Below are 18,025 nucleotides of genomic sequence, written 5' to 3' on the forward strand. Positions count from 1 at the left end.
TTTTGGTTTACAAAATCTACACTCAATTTATGAAGCATGCAAATATATACATATATCTTTATGAGTCCATCGCCTTTAGATTAAAGGGGCGTTGATATAGAAATCTTCCAAAATCAATGCACAGAAATCACCATAATCTCAGATGACCATCGGCTGCTTTCCCCTTTGAGGCGGGAGAGCTGACTGATGGTGATTTAGCCTGAGGATCACCACACCTCAGGCAAGGGTCAAGGTTGAGAAGACGGAGCCTTCATGGATAACCTCAGCCGGCACGGGAATTGAACCCGCGCTGTTGGCATCACAAATTAGCTGTCCAGCCAACTGAGCTAAACCAGGCTGTGCCAGCATTTATTCTCCTTCCCTCATTGCCCTTGAGGGTGCAGTTAAGAGTCAACCACATTGCTGTCGGTCTGGAGTCACATGTAGGCCAGGTAAGGACAGCAGATTACCTTCCCTAATGGACATTAGTGAACCAGATGAGTTTTTCTGACAATCGGCAATGGTTTCATGGTCATCATTAGACTTTTCTTTAAATTCCAGATATTTTATTGAATTTAAATTCTGCCACCTGCCGTGGCTCCACTGATCATTATCCTGGGTCTCTGGATTACTAGTCCAGTGACAATAGCACTACGCCACCGTTTCCTCAGACTACCAGACTATGTAGCTGCATCAAAATGAGCAATTGATAGCCCTAAATATATTGGCACAAATTTAGTAAGTTGAATCAAGCAATGAAACTAAAATGCTTCATTACTATGCCTTTCTCGTTTTAAGAGAAATACAAACCTTATTATGCAAACCTTATTATAAGGCAGACTAAAGTCACAAATCAAGCCCAAGTTATTACTTGTACCTGTTCTCTAAACACTATTCATTTTGCTACTGGATTTATCACAGCCATGACACCCATTATAAGGCTAATCTTTTTTCTTTATGTAAGCCTATATTTCTAATACTGAATCTGACATTTATCATGCAGACGGACTAGCTGCACAATAGGCAGCCACAATCATCACTACTTTACCGGCATTAGGTGACAGACGTTCACTGTCAAAAGTACCACGTCTGCAATAACAGACACCTTACAGTTGTCATTAATACTATCACTGGTTTTGGTGTGAAGTACTCCATCACATGTTATGTCAGCATATTCTGCAGAAAGCTATCTTCTTTCCCCTGCCATCAATAACACAAGTATAACCAATAATAAACTAGATAAATACATTCAATCTTGCCACAAACTACTACAAAATTCATGCAGAGATTTTTTATTATGACTGAACCATCTTATGACCTTTATTTAAATGTGTACGGCTTTCTAAGCAGCAGAAATATTGCAGCAGTTGTAGTAATCTTTAAAACACTGTCTAATCTCACGTTTTCCTGGAATTTACAATGAAATTAGTTTCTGTCAAAATATATCAGGGTATAAATTACTTTAGTTGATTATTAGTATGTGAATGTTTAATGTGTTCCACCTAAATGATTTGGCACAGGCTTTAACCAGTTTATTTTAAATGCATTAGTATCTCCATTAAAGTAGAGAGTTAAATTTGGATGAAGGTGATAAGCACTCCTTCAGTCATGTTGTCAACATTAACTTCTATCCTGTTGTGCACAATATTACACTTTTTGGGGCCAAATAGGCAAAGTGCGAGTTAAGTGTAGGCATTCCAATGGCTAAAGTGGCTACTCAGCAATTGCAGAATATTAATCCCCATGTTGTGATTGCCCTGTATATAGCGATTATGGGTGAAATATTCCCACCGCGTTCTGCGGGAGAGTCCCAAAACGGGTTTCGCGCCAGGTGCCGAGTCGTGCTCGATGCACCCGACCTGCTACACCCGGCACAATCTGGATCATATTTAATATTTATATGGTAATCATATTTAAATGAACGGATAGGCTAATTTAAATATGCACAGCCCGTTTGAAGCCGTATGCTCCCGGTAGTCACCGGCCATGCCCCACAATGACGCAAATTAATGCTGGTCTCCAATAACGGAGACCAGGTGTGATGGCCATGTTGGGGCGGCTCGGAGGCTATTGGAACCCTTAGGTAGTTGGCGTCAGGATAGGACACTGCTTTGGCAATGTCCCTGGCACCCAGACAGTGCCAACCTGGCACCCTGGCACTGCCAACCTGGCTCTACAGGGGGGGCCAAGTTGGCACTGCTAGGGTGACCAGGTGCCAGGTTGTCACTGCCAGGCTGCTGGGCTGCGAAGGGGCAGGGCCTGAGGGAGGCCATGCCCATGGAAAGGTAAGGGGAGGGTATGAAGGGTGGGGGGGTGATGAGGGGCTATGAAGGGGGTGGTTATGATGGGTGGCCCCTCAGCGGCCCCACAGCGGGTTATGCTCACTCTGGGGGGGGGGCGATGCCCCGATGCCCAACTGGATGGATGGGTTTGGGACTGTGTCACCCCCAAACCTGGGTTATGGTGGGGGTGGGGGTGGCGTGGGGGAGGGGGGTACACTCAGATTTTTAGTGATGGGGGCAGGGGGAGGTTGTTCCCCCGGGGTCGAGGGGTCAGAACGTGGGAGCCCCGATCTCTGAGGAGCCGGTCTTGCCCTTGACTTTATTTCCCCAATGCAGAAAAAATTCCAAGTGTGGGATTATCCCGTGAGAAACACTTCAGGTATAAAAAAACTGACTTAAGTGCGGGTGAAGACCAGTCTGGATCATGCCCAAACACCCAGCAGAAATCACCCCGCCATGACACTTAGGCCAGGATTCTCAACCCTGAGACTCCTGGATCGCATTCCCCGATGGGGCAGAGAATCAGGCGTCAGTGCAAAATTGGGATCGATGCTGAGCACCAATCCAATTACGATGCTCCAACCTCCCCTGGCGGCAGGAATGAGGTCCACGCTGCACGCCAGAGGGGCCATTTAGCAGGCCTGGCGCCCTATGCTCCAGTCTCCCATGATTCCCCGGTCCCCGCGCCCCGGAATCAGATGGGCTTGGATCACTTGTGGTCACTGCCAGCGAGGCCCAGGCATGGTGAACCTCCCCTCTTGGCGCACCGCGAGGTCCACCATGCCAGGGGAATGCTGGTAGAGACCATCTGAGAACCACCCCCACCTCTCAACATTGCACTGCCTGTCCTCGCCTCCTCTATCAGACCTCCCCCACTCCCACGCACATACCCCACCCATAGGGATCCCTGTAATAGGTAGACCCCTCACAGGGAACCCCTGCCTAAAAGGCCCTCCCACAGATTGACCCCTCATATAGGCCCCCCCCCCCCCCACAGAACCCCTGTAATAATTGGACTTCCCCAAGGACCCCTGTAAAAGGGGAAGCCCCCACAGGGTCCTATTGATGAAAGTGACCCCGCCCTACAGACCCCTCCCCCTAGAAAAGAGACCCCTCTCTGGAAACTAGTGTGCAGGCCAGACATGGCAGTGATTGGAATTACAGCTGTAACACTTTGCTTGCAGCTCGACTGTCCATTCCTGGAAGCAGAACAGCTGTGACCTGCATCTAGTTTCAACAGGCATATTAGGCGGGATTCTCCCAACGAGGGTCTAAGTGCCAACGGCGGAGTAAAAGCCGGAGTGTAAAGACGCGCGGCGCCTTGGTTCCTGCGCATGCGCAGTTGGGCCAGCTCAATCCTGCACATGCGCAGTTGGGGCGTGCCATCCTGCGCATGCGCAGGGAACTTCTTACGCGCGCAGGGAACTTCTTACGCGCGCCGGCCCCGACCCAACATGGGGTCGGTGTTCACGGGCCGGTAAGTAGTCCCGGGGGGGAGAGGCCGGCCCGCCGATCGGTAGGCCCCGATCGTGGGCCAGACCCCATCGGAGGCCCCCCCGGTGAAGGAGGCCCCCTCCCTCCCCCACAGGCCGCCCCCCAAGCGTTCCCGCAGAATTCCCGCCGGCAGCAACCAGAGGTGAACGGCGCTGGCGGGACTCTATCGTGTCGGAGCGGCCGCTCGGCCCAGCTTGGCTGGAGAATCGGCGGCCCGATTCCAGCGGCCCGCAGCTGGCGCCGCGCCAAACGCGCCGGCGCAAATGGCGCCGATTCTCCGCACCTCGGAGAATCATGCGCATTAGCTGCAAGTCAGGGCAGCACGGTAGTACAAGTGATTCGCACTGTGGCTTCACAGCGGCAGGGTCCCAGGTTCGATTCCCCGCTGGGTCACTGTCTGTGCGGAGTCTGCACGTTCTCCCCGTGTCTGCGTGTGATTCCTCCGGGTGCTCCGGTTTCCTCCCACAGTCCAAAGATGTGCAGGTTTGATGTATTGGCCATGAGAAATTGCCCTTAGTGACCAAAAAGGTGAGGAGGGCCAAAAAATTCAGCATGGCCAATCCACCTAACCTGCACATCTTTGGACTGTGAGAGGAAACGCGAGCACCCGGAGGAAACGCACGCAGGCACGGGGAGAACGTGCAGTCCGCACAGACAGTGACCCAAGCCGGGATCTAACCTGGGACTCTGGAGCTGTGAAGCAACAGTGCTAACCACTGTGCTACCGTGCCACCCAATCAATAAAGCAATGCATCACCTTGGATTTCTGTGCCCGCTGCACATACTTTACACTTTTTTATGAATGGCATGGAATGCATATGGGAAATCATTTCCTGCAATGTGACTATAGAATAAGACACTCAGCTTAGAGTCAAAAGGCTGTTCAATCAAAACCCCTGAAACAAAATGACGTGAAAAAATGTTCATAACCTTTTACGAAGCGGAGGTCAATTCGTAACGAGTGAGAATATAAATTTATAGCAACCCAAGTTCGTAAAGGTTCACTGAGCAAAGATGTGTGTAATATGGAGATCCTTTCTGCATACCTCTGTGGCAAACTGTTGTAGTCCACCGATGTTAATCGCCCCTTCTTCCGAAGCATGTAAATTGCATCCTCCCACACAGAGGTCGGAGGTTGGACAAACCATCCCACATGTTAAGCCGAGGGGGTTGTCAGACAGAATGGTTTTAGCAGCTCCGTAGTAGTTCTATTGACCAATACAAACAGAAGCTTCAGTGAAACGTAGAAAAATCAAATTTGTTTATCATACATAAATGGTCTGAACGGACATATTAATCCACTATGTTTAAAACAAAGATATTTAATGAAAACAGTACCAGCACAGGAAAAAGCCTGGCTTAATAAATTGCTGTGTAAAGAATTGCTTAAGTTGTTGCATCATAAAGAGAGGGAAGTTAAACCAGCCAAAGATCAAAACAGCAAAGTAATTTGAGGAAACAGCGACATATTGTAATGTTACTGGGTTGGTAATCCAGAGGTCCAGGGTAATGCTGTTGAGGACAAGAATTCAAATAATGAATCTGGAATATAAAAGCTAGGCTCGGGAATGGTGGCCATGACAACTATCATCGACTGCCATGTAAAAGAAAATCCCAGCTGGTTCACTAAAGTCCTTTAGGGAAGGAAATCTGCCGTCCTGACCTGGTCTGGCCTACAAGTGACGCCAGACCCATAGCAATGTGGTTGGCTCTCAACCACCCTCTGAAATAGCATGGAAAGCCACTCAGTTCAAGGATAACCGGGGATGGGATATAATGCCAGCCCGGCCAGTGATGCCCATATGCTATGGGTGGAATAAATAAATGTGAAAACAAAAGTTTGTGTTTTTCTCAAGAAGACAACCGGATCATTGGACTGGAAGATAAACAGAGGATGTAAACCCACACTTGTATATTAAAATGTGCAGCACGGTGGCACAGTGGTTAGCACTTCTGCCTCACAGCAATTCCGGCCTCAGGTGACTGTGCAGAGTTTGCACCTTCTCCCCGTGTCTGCGTGGGTTTCCTCCGGGTGCTCCGGTTTCCTCCCATAGTCCAAAAATGTGCAGGTTAGGTGGATTGGCCATGCTAAATTTCCCCTTAGTGTCCAAAAGGTTAGGGGGGGGTTGCGGGGATGGGACATGGGATGAAGTAGGGTGCTCTTTCCATGGGCTGTTGCAGACTCGATGGGCCGGATGGCCTACTTCTGCACTGTAAATTCAATGATTCCATGAAAATGTGCATGCATGTTTAAGAAGGAAGAACTCACATTGAGATGGCAACTTTCATGCTCTTGCAACACCCCAAAGCATTTGAGTCAAGAAATATTTAAGAGGTGCAACCACTGATATTTGATAGGGAAATGGAGATAATAAAAGTTTGTGCACTCTGTAGATAATTCCCTGATATACTGAAATGTTGTCACATGAATATAGTGTTCAGCTGTGGGATGAAATAGTGTTCAGCTGTGGGCAGCACGGTAGCATTGTGGATAGCACAATTGCTTCACAGCTCCAGAGTCCCAGGTTCGATTCCGGCTTGGGTCACTGTCTGTGCAGAGTCTGCACATCCTCCCCGTGTGTGCGTGGGTTTCGTCCGGGTGCTCCGGTTTCCTCCCACAGTCCAAAGATGTACAGGTTAGGTGAATTGGCCATGCTAAGTTGCCCTTAGTGTCCAAAATTGCCCTTAGTGTTAGGTGGTGTGCTCTTTCCAAGAGCCGGTGCAGACTCGAAGGGCCGAATGGCCTTCTTCTGCACTGTAAATTCTATAATAATCTATGAAATCATATTTTAACACTCATGAGTAATTGGTGCATTTATTGCCATTGTATGAACTGCTTCCTCTGAAATATTTGGATGGCAAGGTGCTTTTCTTTTTTCCAAAAGAAACAAACATACACGTACAACTCTAAGGGAACACAAAAGTAAATGTTAGGGATCAATGTTAGTTTTCCACGGCAGGAAAAGGTCAAATTCCATATTAAATTTCTAAAGTCCAAGGATCTGCCTTTAGAAAAGCAAAGAGCATGAGACTATGATGGTAAAGTTTAGACAATGAACTTTAAGCGTGAGGTGATGCAAGTATGGACCAATTAATATATCTGTAAATTGTACGCTCAGTGAAGGGTTTGAGAGATGAAATGAAGTGCCACAATGCTTAAGCTGGGAGTGTTTTTGATTAACTAAGAAAGGTCTGAAGATGGAGGAATGTGCCCCAAGTTGTGAGAGGTGAACGAGCGCAGTGTTCAATTGACACTTTCGGATAATGCTGAGCACAAACCCCAACATAAGCACAGCAAACAGGGTGGGTGCTGAGGAATACATGATGCAAGGATAATCTTAAGTGACTTAAGAGTGATGAACACTGAAGTAAGGAAATGAAGCCCCTGCATGGTAATTATGGGTGGGACTTTCCGAATGTTTACGCCGGTGGGATATTCCGGTCCCACCGAAGGCGCACGAGTTTCCCGGCAATGAGGGGTGTAATCAACGGGAAATCCCGTCAACAAAGGCGAGAGCAGAAAGCCCCGGTGGCGGGCCACCTCTGCTGCCGAAAAACACGCGGCGGGTTAGTCGCTAAATCCCGCCCAACACAAAGATTGCAATAAAATAAGTTATTTATGTTGCATAGCTGAAGACTGATGGAAATGGAATGGGTTTCATCTGGAGAAAGACAGTGGGGGCGATTCTCCGGCCGTGTCGGAAGAATAGCGGGAGAGTCCCTATGCGGGGTTCGCGCCAGGCGTTGATCAATGTGCGATGCTCCCTACCCACTTCTGCAGGTGCAATCTGATTCATGTCCTTGCTGGGTATGGGCCAGATTAACATATTTAGATCAGCATTTATATATGCTGGGTCAGTTTCAAGCCAGGTTTTCCAGGTTCCAGGTATTTTCCCCCCTCGCAAGCACAGCATGAGGCCGGCGGGAATAACCACAGGTTGCCATCACTGGAGGCCCGACGTGATGACCATGTCGTGAGGCTCAGAGATCAGTGGAGCCCCCGGGTGGTTGAGGACATGGCAGGGTAGTGCAATGGCACTGTCCCCTGCACTGCCAGTGTGCCATGGCAATGCCATGTTGTCACTGCCATAGCGGCGGGGTATGAGGGATGTGCCATCAGGGTTCGGGTCATTGAGGGAAGGGAATGAAGGGCGGGCACTTAGTAACCACATAACGGATGTCGCTCACTTGAGGTGGGGGGTACTAGTACCGGCGAGAAGGGTGTGGTCTGAAGTGAGCCCCACTGGGTGGGCCCTAGATATCAACGATCCTTTGTGGGGGGGTTGATGCCACCGCGAATGTTGGGGAGTTGGAGTGGCAATGGAGTCCCGCTGCTGGGGAGGCGGGGAGAGGAGCCCTGAATTGTCACTTTGAGGCACCCGATCTCTGTGAAACTCGCCTTGCCGGTACCGGTCTTTAGGCTCAGTGCCGATGCAAATCATGCCCTCTACAAAAAAATGACGAATTGTAGGAAGTTCGCGTTGCAAATCGTGCTGGAACAGCCGGCACAATTCGTACTGATTTTCCCGTCCAAAATGACCTGTAGTCACCTTTTGGGGAAAATTCCGTCCAGTGCATTGAAGCACAATACAAGAAGTTATCGCGGCTAAGGAAAAGCCTCTGTGGGGCTGGCAGGGGCGTGGCGCGATTTGCGGGGGCAAGGCCTCGGCTCGGCGTCGGACACCCGGCGCCGCGTAAAAGACGGGGTGCCTTAGGTCCCGCGCATGCGCAGTTGGGCAGGCGCCAACTAGCGCATGCGCAGTGGCCGTCCTCCCCCAGGCCGCCCCACACAACAATGTCTTAAACATTGCCGGCAGAGGAAAGGAGGCCCGCCGACAGAGAGGCCGGCCCGCCGATTGGTGGGCCCCAATCGCGGGCCAGACACCATCGGAGGACCCCCCAGTGTGGAAGCCCCCCCCCCCACCACAGGCCGCCCCCCCGAACGTTCCTGCAGAGTTCACGCCAGCAGCGACCAGGGGTGAACGGCGCTGGCGGCACTCTGTCATGTCGGAGCGTGATTCGGGCCGGAGAATCCGTGGCCCCACACCTCAGAGAATCGCGCGCCGGTGTCGGGGCGTCGTGGCGTGGTTGCTCCGATTCTCCGGAGAATCGCCCCCTATGTTTCATAGGATATCATCAGACCTTTTTTAAAAATAAATTTAGAGTACCCAATTCATTCTTTCCAATTTATGGGGAAATTTAGCATGGCCAATTGACCAACCCTGCACATCTTTTTGGGTTGTGGGGGTGAAACCCACGCAAACACGGGGAGAATGTACAAACTCTACACAGACAGTGACTCAGAGCCAGGACTGAACCTGTGACGTCAGCGCCTTGAGGCAGCAATGCTTTTTTTAAAAATATATATATTTATTGAAGTTTTTTAACAAAACAATACAATTTTTTCCCTTACAAACAATAACCCCCCCCCCGCCCGCCCGGAACAAAATAACACAAAATCGCCCTGAGCGAGATATATACATGGTAAGATGTACATTTACATAGCTTTATACACTGGCTCTTGCCCATTCGTGCCAGCAATGCTAACCACTGTGCCACCGTGCTGCCCTGTCATCATCAGACCTATTAAAAAATTAAAACTCCTGCACAATGGGTAAAAGATAAGGCAGGTCCAAGATTTAATTCTTTTGCAGTGGCAAATCTCAGCAAAGGTGGTAGTTGAGTCACTGACCAAAATTCTCCCCCCTTGCTGGTGGGAACTTCTGGTCCCGCCAATTGGTGACGCTCCCACGGCGCATTCCCCAGCTTTTCTAATTGGACGGCTGCGACTAGTGGTGTTCCGCAGGGATCAGTGCTGGGACATTCGCTGTTCGTAGTATATATAAATGACTTGGAGGAAAATGTAACTTGATCTGATTACTAAGTTTGTGGACGACACAAACGTTGGTGGAATTGCGAATAGCGATGCGGACTGTCAGAGGATACAGCAGGATTTAGATCATTTGGAGACTTGGGCGGAGAGATGGCAGATGGAGTTTAATCCGGACAAATGTGAGGTAATGCATCTTGGAAGGTCTAATGCAGGTAGGGAATATACAGTGAATGGTAGAACCCTCAAGAGTATTGACAGTCAGAGAGATCTTGGTGTACAGGTCCACAGGTCACTGAAAGGGGCAACACAGGTGGAGAAGGTAGTCAAGAAGGCTTACGGCATGCTTGCCTTCTTTGGCAGGGGCACTGAGTCTAAAAATTGGGCAAGTCATGTTGCAGCTGTATAGAACCTTAGTTAGGCCACACTTGGAGTATAGTGTTCAATTCTGGTCGCCACACTACCAGAAGGATGTGGAGGCATTAGAGAGGGTGCAAAATAGAATTACCAGGATGATGCCTGGTATGGAGGGTATTAGCTATGAGGAGAGGTTGAATAAACTTGGTTTGTTCTCACTGGAACTAAGGAGGTTGAGGGGCTACCTGATAGAGGTCTACAAAATTATGAGGGGCATAGACAGAGTGGATAGTCAGATACTTTTTGTCAGGGTAGAGGGGTCAATTACTAGGGGGCGTAGGTTTAAGGTGCGAGGGGCAAGGTTTAGAGGAGATGTACGAGGTAAGTTTTTTTACACAGAGGGTAGTGGGTGCCTGGAATTCGCTGCCGGAGGAGGTGGTGGAAGCAGGGACGATAGTGACATTCAAGGGGCATCTTGACAAATACATGAATAGGAATAGAGGGATACGGACCCCGGAAATGTAGAAGATTTTAGTTTAAATGGACAGCATGGACGGCGCAGGCTTGGAGGGCCGAAGGGCCTGTTCCTGTGCTGTACTTTTCTTTGTTCTTTGTTTGTTCTTTGGTAGAGTGCTCCTCTTCCACGGGAAATCGCAGGAGGGGGCCGGAAAATCCCACCCAGCAGATTTTCTTTCAGCATCCCTGGTTTACAACGTTGCCATTGTTTCGGAGATATTATTTTAAAAAAATATCGAGAAGTAATGTTCCTGATAATTCTTCAAAACCATTAACTGGTTGGTGTCATGAGTCCCTTGTAATAATCAAGTGCTAAAAGTCTTCTTTGGATCACATGTAAACTGTTAGGAATTTTTCTTACTTTGACCTGCTGCAGAAGTTATTTTTCCGCAGGTCCAAAAGTCAAGGTAGGTAAGAAGAACCTTTTAAAATTTTGGTTGAACAGATAGATTTCCAAATGTGAAAAAATAGGAGATCAAATCTACCACTACAAGAGTCAGAAATGTTGTTCGTGATACACAGTGAATATACAGAGAGAAAATATAACTGACTTAAAATTACAGTACCACCAATAGTAATGAGCCTTAAAATAAATTCCATACAGCAGCACTTGCAGGTAATCCACAAAGCAAATGCAAATCTTACTTCTTTCAATTTGTCAAAGTAATGCTTTCTTCATGTCTTTTGAAAGCTTATACCTCTCACCTTTGATGGTTACATTCTCTTATCAGTATTCCTGGCCTCCTTAACTTCTTTGACCTCAAATAGGGCTTCTACACCTCTTCTGTGAAATTGCCTCCAAGGAGCTCAGTTTTATCTTGCTTGCCAACGCTTCTTTGACCATCAATAAATGTCTGCAAAGCCAAACTCTGTCCAAGCTGCTTTTTTTCTGAATCATTCTTGGATTGTGCGTGTCACTGACTAAACTGGGGCGAGATTCTCCGACCCCCCGCCGGGGGATTCGGCGGGGGCGGGATCGCGCCGGTTGGCGCCCCCCCCCCCGCGCGATTCTCCAGCCCCCGAATGGGCCGAAGTCCCGCTGCTAGGATGCCTGTCCCGCGGGCGTGGATTAAACCACCTCTCTTACCGGCGGGACAAGGCGGCGCGGGCGGGCTCCGGAGTCCTGGCGGGGGCGTGGGGCGATCTGGCCCCGGGGGGGTGCCCCCACGGTGGCCTGGCCCGCGATCGGGGCCCACCGATCCGCGGGCGGGCCTGTGCCGTGGGGGCACTCTTTTCCTTCCACCTTCACCACGGTCTCCACCATGGCGGAGGCGGAAGAGACTCCCTCCACAGCGCATGCGCGGGAATGCCGTGATCAGCCGCTAACGCTCCCGCGCATGCGCCGCCCGGCAATGTCATTTCGCGCCAGCTGGCGGGGCACCAAAGGCCTTTTCCGCCAGCTGGCGGGGCGGAAATTAGTCCGGCACGGGCCTAGCCCCTCAAGGTTGGGGCTCGGCCCCCCAAGATGTGGAGGATTCCGCACCTTTGGGGCGGCGCGATGTCCGACTGATTTGCGCTGTTTTTGGCACCGGTCGGCGGACATCGCGCCGATACCGGAGAATTTCGCCCCTTGTATTTATTGTCCATCCCTAGTTGCCCTAAGAATGTGGCAATGGACATTCTTCTTAAATCACAGTGTGCCATTTTGATAGAACTGAGGGGCTTATTAGGCCACATCAGATGGCAACTAAAAGCCAATAACATTGGAGTGGGCTTGGAGTCACATAGATCAGGATTGTTTTAATAAAGGGCATTAATAAATTTGGAATATAAAGCTAATCTCAGGATTGGTGACGATAACAAATATTGTTGATTGTTGAAAAACCTATTTGGTTCACCAATGTTCTTTAGGGAAGGAAATCTGTCAACATTACCCAGTCAGGCCTACATGTGATTCCAGACACACAGCAATGTGGTTGATTCCTAACTGCCCTCTGAAATGGCCCAGCAAGCCACTCAGGTTAAGGACAATTAGGGATAGGCACCAAATGCCGATGTGGCCAGCGACGATGTAGAATGTAGAATCCCAATGTAGAATAATTTTTTTTTTAAATAAACATGAAAAAAAAACAAATTGGTGTTTTTCTTCAAGGAGGCAACTGAATGATTGGGATATGCCAAGATTGGAGTCACACATAGAATTGAATTCTTTTGATAAAGGGAATTAGTGAACCAAATGGTTTTTCGACAATCCAACACCAATTCAAACTCTTGAGCTGCCACTGCTGGCACTCAAACTCGTGTTTTTTTACAGGAACAACTTAAATACATTTAACACATAAGAACATAAGAACTAGAAACAGGAGTAGGCCATCTGGCCCCTCGAGCCTGCTCCGCCATTTAATGAGATCATGGCTGATCTTTGTGGACTCAGCTCCACTCTCCAGCCCGTACACCATATCCCCAAATCCCTTTATTCTTTAGAAAGGTATCTATCTTTTTCTTAAAGACATTTAAAGAAGGAGCCTCAACACCATAAAACATTGTAAATCACTTCACAAGTGCGTAATCAGATATACTGACACAGAGCTGCAGACGTAGGACAGGTGACCAGAATAAGACAAAGAGGTAGATTTTAAGGATCACCTTAAAGGAAAGAGAGTTGGAGAGGTAGAGAGATTAGATAGCTGAAGGTACTGCACAAAATGGTGTGGTCGAAGAAGTGGAAAATGCACAGAAAACTCAGAGAGTTGCAGGATGCTCCAGTGACAGAGAACAGTGAAGCCATGCAGGGATTCGAACATCAGGGTGGTAATATATTTTTTTAAAATCTATTGATTGGTTGAACGAAAACCAATGCAAGTCAGACTGAATGGGACTTGGTGCAAGTCAAGATATGGGCATCAGTTTTAGAAGAGGAAGAGGGAAGGCCGGAATTTAATTAGAGGAAATTTTCAATCACCCAACACTAAATGATGAACAGATGGTTAGGTTTCACTAAAGAAGTGGAAAGTTTGAGAGAAGTAGTGGTATAGTGGGTGGATGTTAGTGCACTTGTGTAACCTGATGTCAAGTTGAAAGAATGGTTAAGCCTGCTGAAGAGAGACAGAAAAGAAACTGGCTGGGAGTCTTCACCGGAATCATTCTCACTTTTCCTGGCTGGCCAAGATTGTATTTACAGAGGACTGGTGTTTTCATAGAATTTACAGTGCAGAAGGAGGCCATTCGGCCCATCGAATCCGCGCCGGCTCCTGGAAAGAGCACCCTACCCAAGCCCACCCCCCCCAACCTATCCCCATAACCCAGTGACCCCACCCAACCCAACACTAAGGGCAATTTTGGACACTAAGGGCAATTTATCTTGGCCAATCCACCTAACCTGCACATCTTTGGACTGTGGGAGGAAACCGGAGCACCCCGTGGAAACCCACGCACACACGGGGAGGATGTGCAGACAGACAGTGAACCAAGCCGGAATCGAACCTGGGACCCTGGAGCTGTGAAGCAATTGTGCTATCCACAATGCTACCGTGCTGTTGAGCCAGCAGAGCTTTGTGGGTTGAAAGGCAAGATGTTGGGTTTATGACATTATTTCGGGAAGGGGTGTGGTACTTTAAAAATAGTCCTTTTGACATTTAGCTTTTTCACTTATATTATTGTCGGCTGTATCAGTGGTTTCCAAATACTTAATCACATTCTGAACTGGAACACTCTGAATCAAGGATTTGTTTAATATATTCTAGATTTTGCATGTGCTATCAGCATGGGCAAATAAATGTGAAGCAACATGCAATCCACACTTCTCATGTAAATGAAGGAATCATGTCTGGTTAGATTTCCATCCACAAGTAAATCCTTTAATACCACAAGGTTTACAAGTCAATGTGAATTCTGAACATCATGAGCAAAATGTTTTAATCCTCGATACAACAGGAGTAAAGCGAATGGGCTTGACCTGGGGTTTACCATCCCATTACCATTCTGTGGCATCTGAAATCCAACCCCCTGATCTGGTTGCAGCAATGTGTCAGGGATTTGAATTTGGTAAGCCCTGCTTCACATCATTTATCCTTTACAGATGGATCTAAATACGAGACATTTCCTACCTTGTTTGCAATGCTGGTGATAAATGACTTTATGTCCAGATTAGTGGGACAGCTCTTCTGACAAGGAGCATCAGCACACTTCAGGCACCTGGAAGGTCAAGGAACCGAGTCAAAAAGCATCAATTTTTAAAAATTGCTTAGACCCAGGCGTGATAAAATTACCCTTCTTACCATCTGAGCAAGAAGAAGAAGTGGATTCACATTCGAGTGAAAAACTGGAAAATTCCAACAAGCCACAAATTTCAATTACCTTAAAATGAACTATTCCTGCAGCCTCAAAATTCAGCAAAGATATAAAAGGAAATTCTGGCTGATAGGAGCAAATTAAAAGCAATATTTTTCATCCTTGGATCCATATTAGTGACATTCATTAGAGAATAAGATAATAAACTGAATGACCGATATGACTGGTTAGCAAATGCAAATTCAAAGGATTGCATCAACATCCTCTAGATAATAAAGGGGATGGAAAATCAAATATATTGCCCAGAATCTCCTGAAGTGGGCTGATCAGAAAGCCTTCAGTGGGCCATGTCATCATTTCTGGAAAAGCAGAGTAAAATACATGGCTATCAGTATAAACAATCAAGGGCTTTGAGAAAAGCACTCAATTTGTGGCATATTCCTTCAAGGCCCTCTTTGTGCATGAACATTAAAGTGGAAGAATGTTTGAGGAAAAACAATCTTAGATAGTTCTAATGGAATTCTGACGCATTCCAAATTCAGGGAATCTATTTTAAGTCTCAACTAAAGATTTTTAAAATGTGGTAGCACTGCAGTCTCATGGCACTGAGGTCCCAGGTTCGATCCCGACTCTGGGTCACTGTCCGTGTGGAGTTTGCACATTCTCCCCGTGTTTGCGTGGGTTTCGCCCCCACAATCCAAAGATGTGCGAGGTAGGTGGATTGAACACGCTAAATTGCCCCTTAATTGGAAAAAATGAATTGGGTACACTAAATTTATTTTTTAAAAGATTTTAAAATTGTGCAGGAAAGGTACCATCAGAACTAGGGTTTTAAATCCTGTTGCGGATAAAATTCCAGGTGTAAAAATTCCAAATCAGTTAAGATCTAACACAAATTCAGGAATTTTGCCTGAGCTGCACTTTTGTATATGGATGAACTATACAAGTGCCAGAGGATTTTGATGAAGGTTTTGCAGATTGAGCAGAAACAATTGAGGAAATTCAGGGATAGAGTAAATGGGATTAAGACATTTTAAGGCCCAAAGTTCCTTATTCATTTACGTTAAAAATTAGGAGTATCCCATACTTGCACTGTTGGTTCGCTGCACCTTTTTCTCCCGTTACAAATTTCAAGTGTCCTCAAACTGGCTCCATCAAATATTAACTATGTTTTGTGTTTTAATCAAATAGTGTTGTTACTTCTTTTTAAAAAAAATCTGACCTGGCCAATAGATGCTTCAGTGTTTTATAATTTCACAGAGGTAATTTAATTCTGTCCCGCTTCTCCCAAGGTTTACTCAGTGCCCCAACTAACTCGGTGGGAAATCTACAGGGTGGCCCAAATTTTCATCAAGTCCGAAGAGCTCAGCGACTTAACCAAAGCATCACTGGAACTAAAGTGCTGGAAGTCCTAGTCTCAAGCCCGGCACCCACCATTTTCTGTCCAGCTTTGTTTCAATCGTGGAGGTTGTAAAGCCAAGGTTACACCGAACCTTGTCAGTTGCCCAAGAGGCGGGTCAGGTTAAAGATAGATCCACTTTTCCTCATTCCCTTAATTTCCTCTTCAACACTGCCACAATTGTACTTCCGCCGCTGTCTTTCACTGCTGCTCCTTGACTGTACCTGATGCCTCCATAGCCAGCAATGAAAAGCCTTCTAAACCTTTCAGCAAATGACCCGATATTTACAACCAGGTAATTAGGGGATGAGGGAGGTAGAGAGGGACTGGAGGGTGGGGACGTGGAGAGGGAGCAGTGGGAGTAGACTGGAGGCAGGATTTCCATCCCTCAGGGAAGGTCCCGCCACAGATAGCTACTAGCCAATCAGAGGCCAGCAGCTCTCCTGTACTTTGAATCAGGAGAAGCTTTACGGCATTGGATCAGAACTGTCGAGCTTTTGGGGTTGTCGCAGGGGTCATGTTAGCAGTCTTGGCGAGGAGGGGTGAGGGGGTGTGAGGATGAGGAGGGTGGGAAAAAGTTGGAAAGGGCATGGAGTGGGATACGGCAACCCAGGATGGGTAACACTTTGGATGAGCCCTCCAATTAACCCAGAGAGCTTGTTAAGGAAGTTCCCCCCCCCGTCCCCCGTCCCCATCCATCCCTTCAGCTGCCCGTGCAGGGACCAGTGATGGGAAAATTTGCTTCCAGTCTATTAAAGGCCTGCAGCCGTAGCAGCAGGATGACATCCTAATTAAAACAGAAAACACTGGAGAAACTCAGCAGGTCTGACAGCATCTGTGGAGAGAAAAGAGCTAACGTTTCGAGTCTGGATTACTCTTTGTCGTTGTTGGAGAGAACTGGGAATGGGGTCAGATTTATACTGTCGTGGGGGGTGGGGCGTGGAACGGTGGGGCTGGATAGGGGGCCAGCGATAGGGAGAGATTGACAAAGATGTCGTGGACAGAAGACAAAAGGAATGTAAATGGGAGACATTCTCATTGTCCACTGAAAGGCTTCAATTGGCATATTGGTGGGTGGGCCGCCTGGCTCCACTCCATCACTGGTAAAATTGAAAACTGCTTTGGGGGCAGAAGCAGGCAGGTAGGCCATGGCAGGCTGCGCCCACTAGATTTAAGCACCCACCCCCTACCGGTCCCCAGCCTTCAAACCCATCAGTCGGGATGCCCACGGTCTTGTTTGAGTTTGAACTTCATGCCGAATAGATATAAAGAATTTGCAGCAAGTCGAGTTGATTCGATTCACCTCAGTAGCTCAATTGTTGTTTCATAATTAATCTGTTGTAATTTTGTGAACTGCTGTTAATGTTACACAAAGTAGCCTGACGAAAATGTCACTTTGTGCACAAGGGGTGGGATCTTCCTTTGTCTCTGAAAAAAGGAATGAAGTAATTATGAAGGGATCAATGCCACCAGCACCTAGAATTGATATGAAGCGGGAATTGTAAAAGTTATTATATAAATACAAGAGAAAACTCAATAATACAATGAGCCAGAACAGGCTGCCTAATTAATAGCAAGATTAATGTGCAAGGCCTCATTAACATGTACATAGAATCATAGAATATTTACAAAACCGGAGGCCATTCGGCCTTTCAAGTTGTTGCGAGGAAGTCATACCGTCTGAATTTCGAATCTGAATAATTAATTGCGCCCTCCACCATTAGCCTCGTAAAATGGCAGCCCCGCCTCAATCTCCGCACCTGCTGTTTCTAGAAATTGTTCTATTTGCCTGTTAATTGCCAGCTAAAAAGCCCTCATTTTCTGCAGTGAGTTTAATGGCGACATTCATGTTCCTCCAGTGCCACCCAGCCTGTCTGGTCCAGAAGGGAACAACAAAGGTTGGTGGAATTGCGGATAGCGATGAGGACTGTCTGAGGA

At 47.5% G+C, this 18,025-nt stretch overlaps 1 protein-coding gene across 4 annotated transcripts in view; it reads right to left on the reverse strand.

Moving 5' to 3' along the window:
* Positions 1 to 18,025, reverse strand: part of LOC140426151 (dihydropyrimidine dehydrogenase [NADP(+)]-like) — a 1,098,238-nt gene that overhangs the window by 645,664 nt on the left and 434,549 nt on the right. For all 4 annotated transcript variants that reach the window (XM_072510567.1, XM_072510568.1, XM_072510570.1 and 1 more), the window contains 2 exons: positions 14,505 to 14,592; positions 4,802 to 4,963 (listed from right to left, as the gene is read on the reverse strand). In XM_072510567.1, coding sequence (XP_072366668.1) covers positions 4,802 to 4,963; positions 14,505 to 14,592 — 250 coding nt within the window. The remainder of the gene's footprint in view (positions 1 to 4,801; positions 4,964 to 14,504; positions 14,593 to 18,025) is intronic.

Source organism: Scyliorhinus torazame, chromosome 7, assembly GCF_047496885.1.
Source record: "Scyliorhinus torazame isolate Kashiwa2021f chromosome 7, sScyTor2.1, whole genome shotgun sequence".
NCBI lineage: Eukaryota > Metazoa > Chordata > Chondrichthyes > Carcharhiniformes > Scyliorhinidae > Scyliorhinus > Scyliorhinus torazame.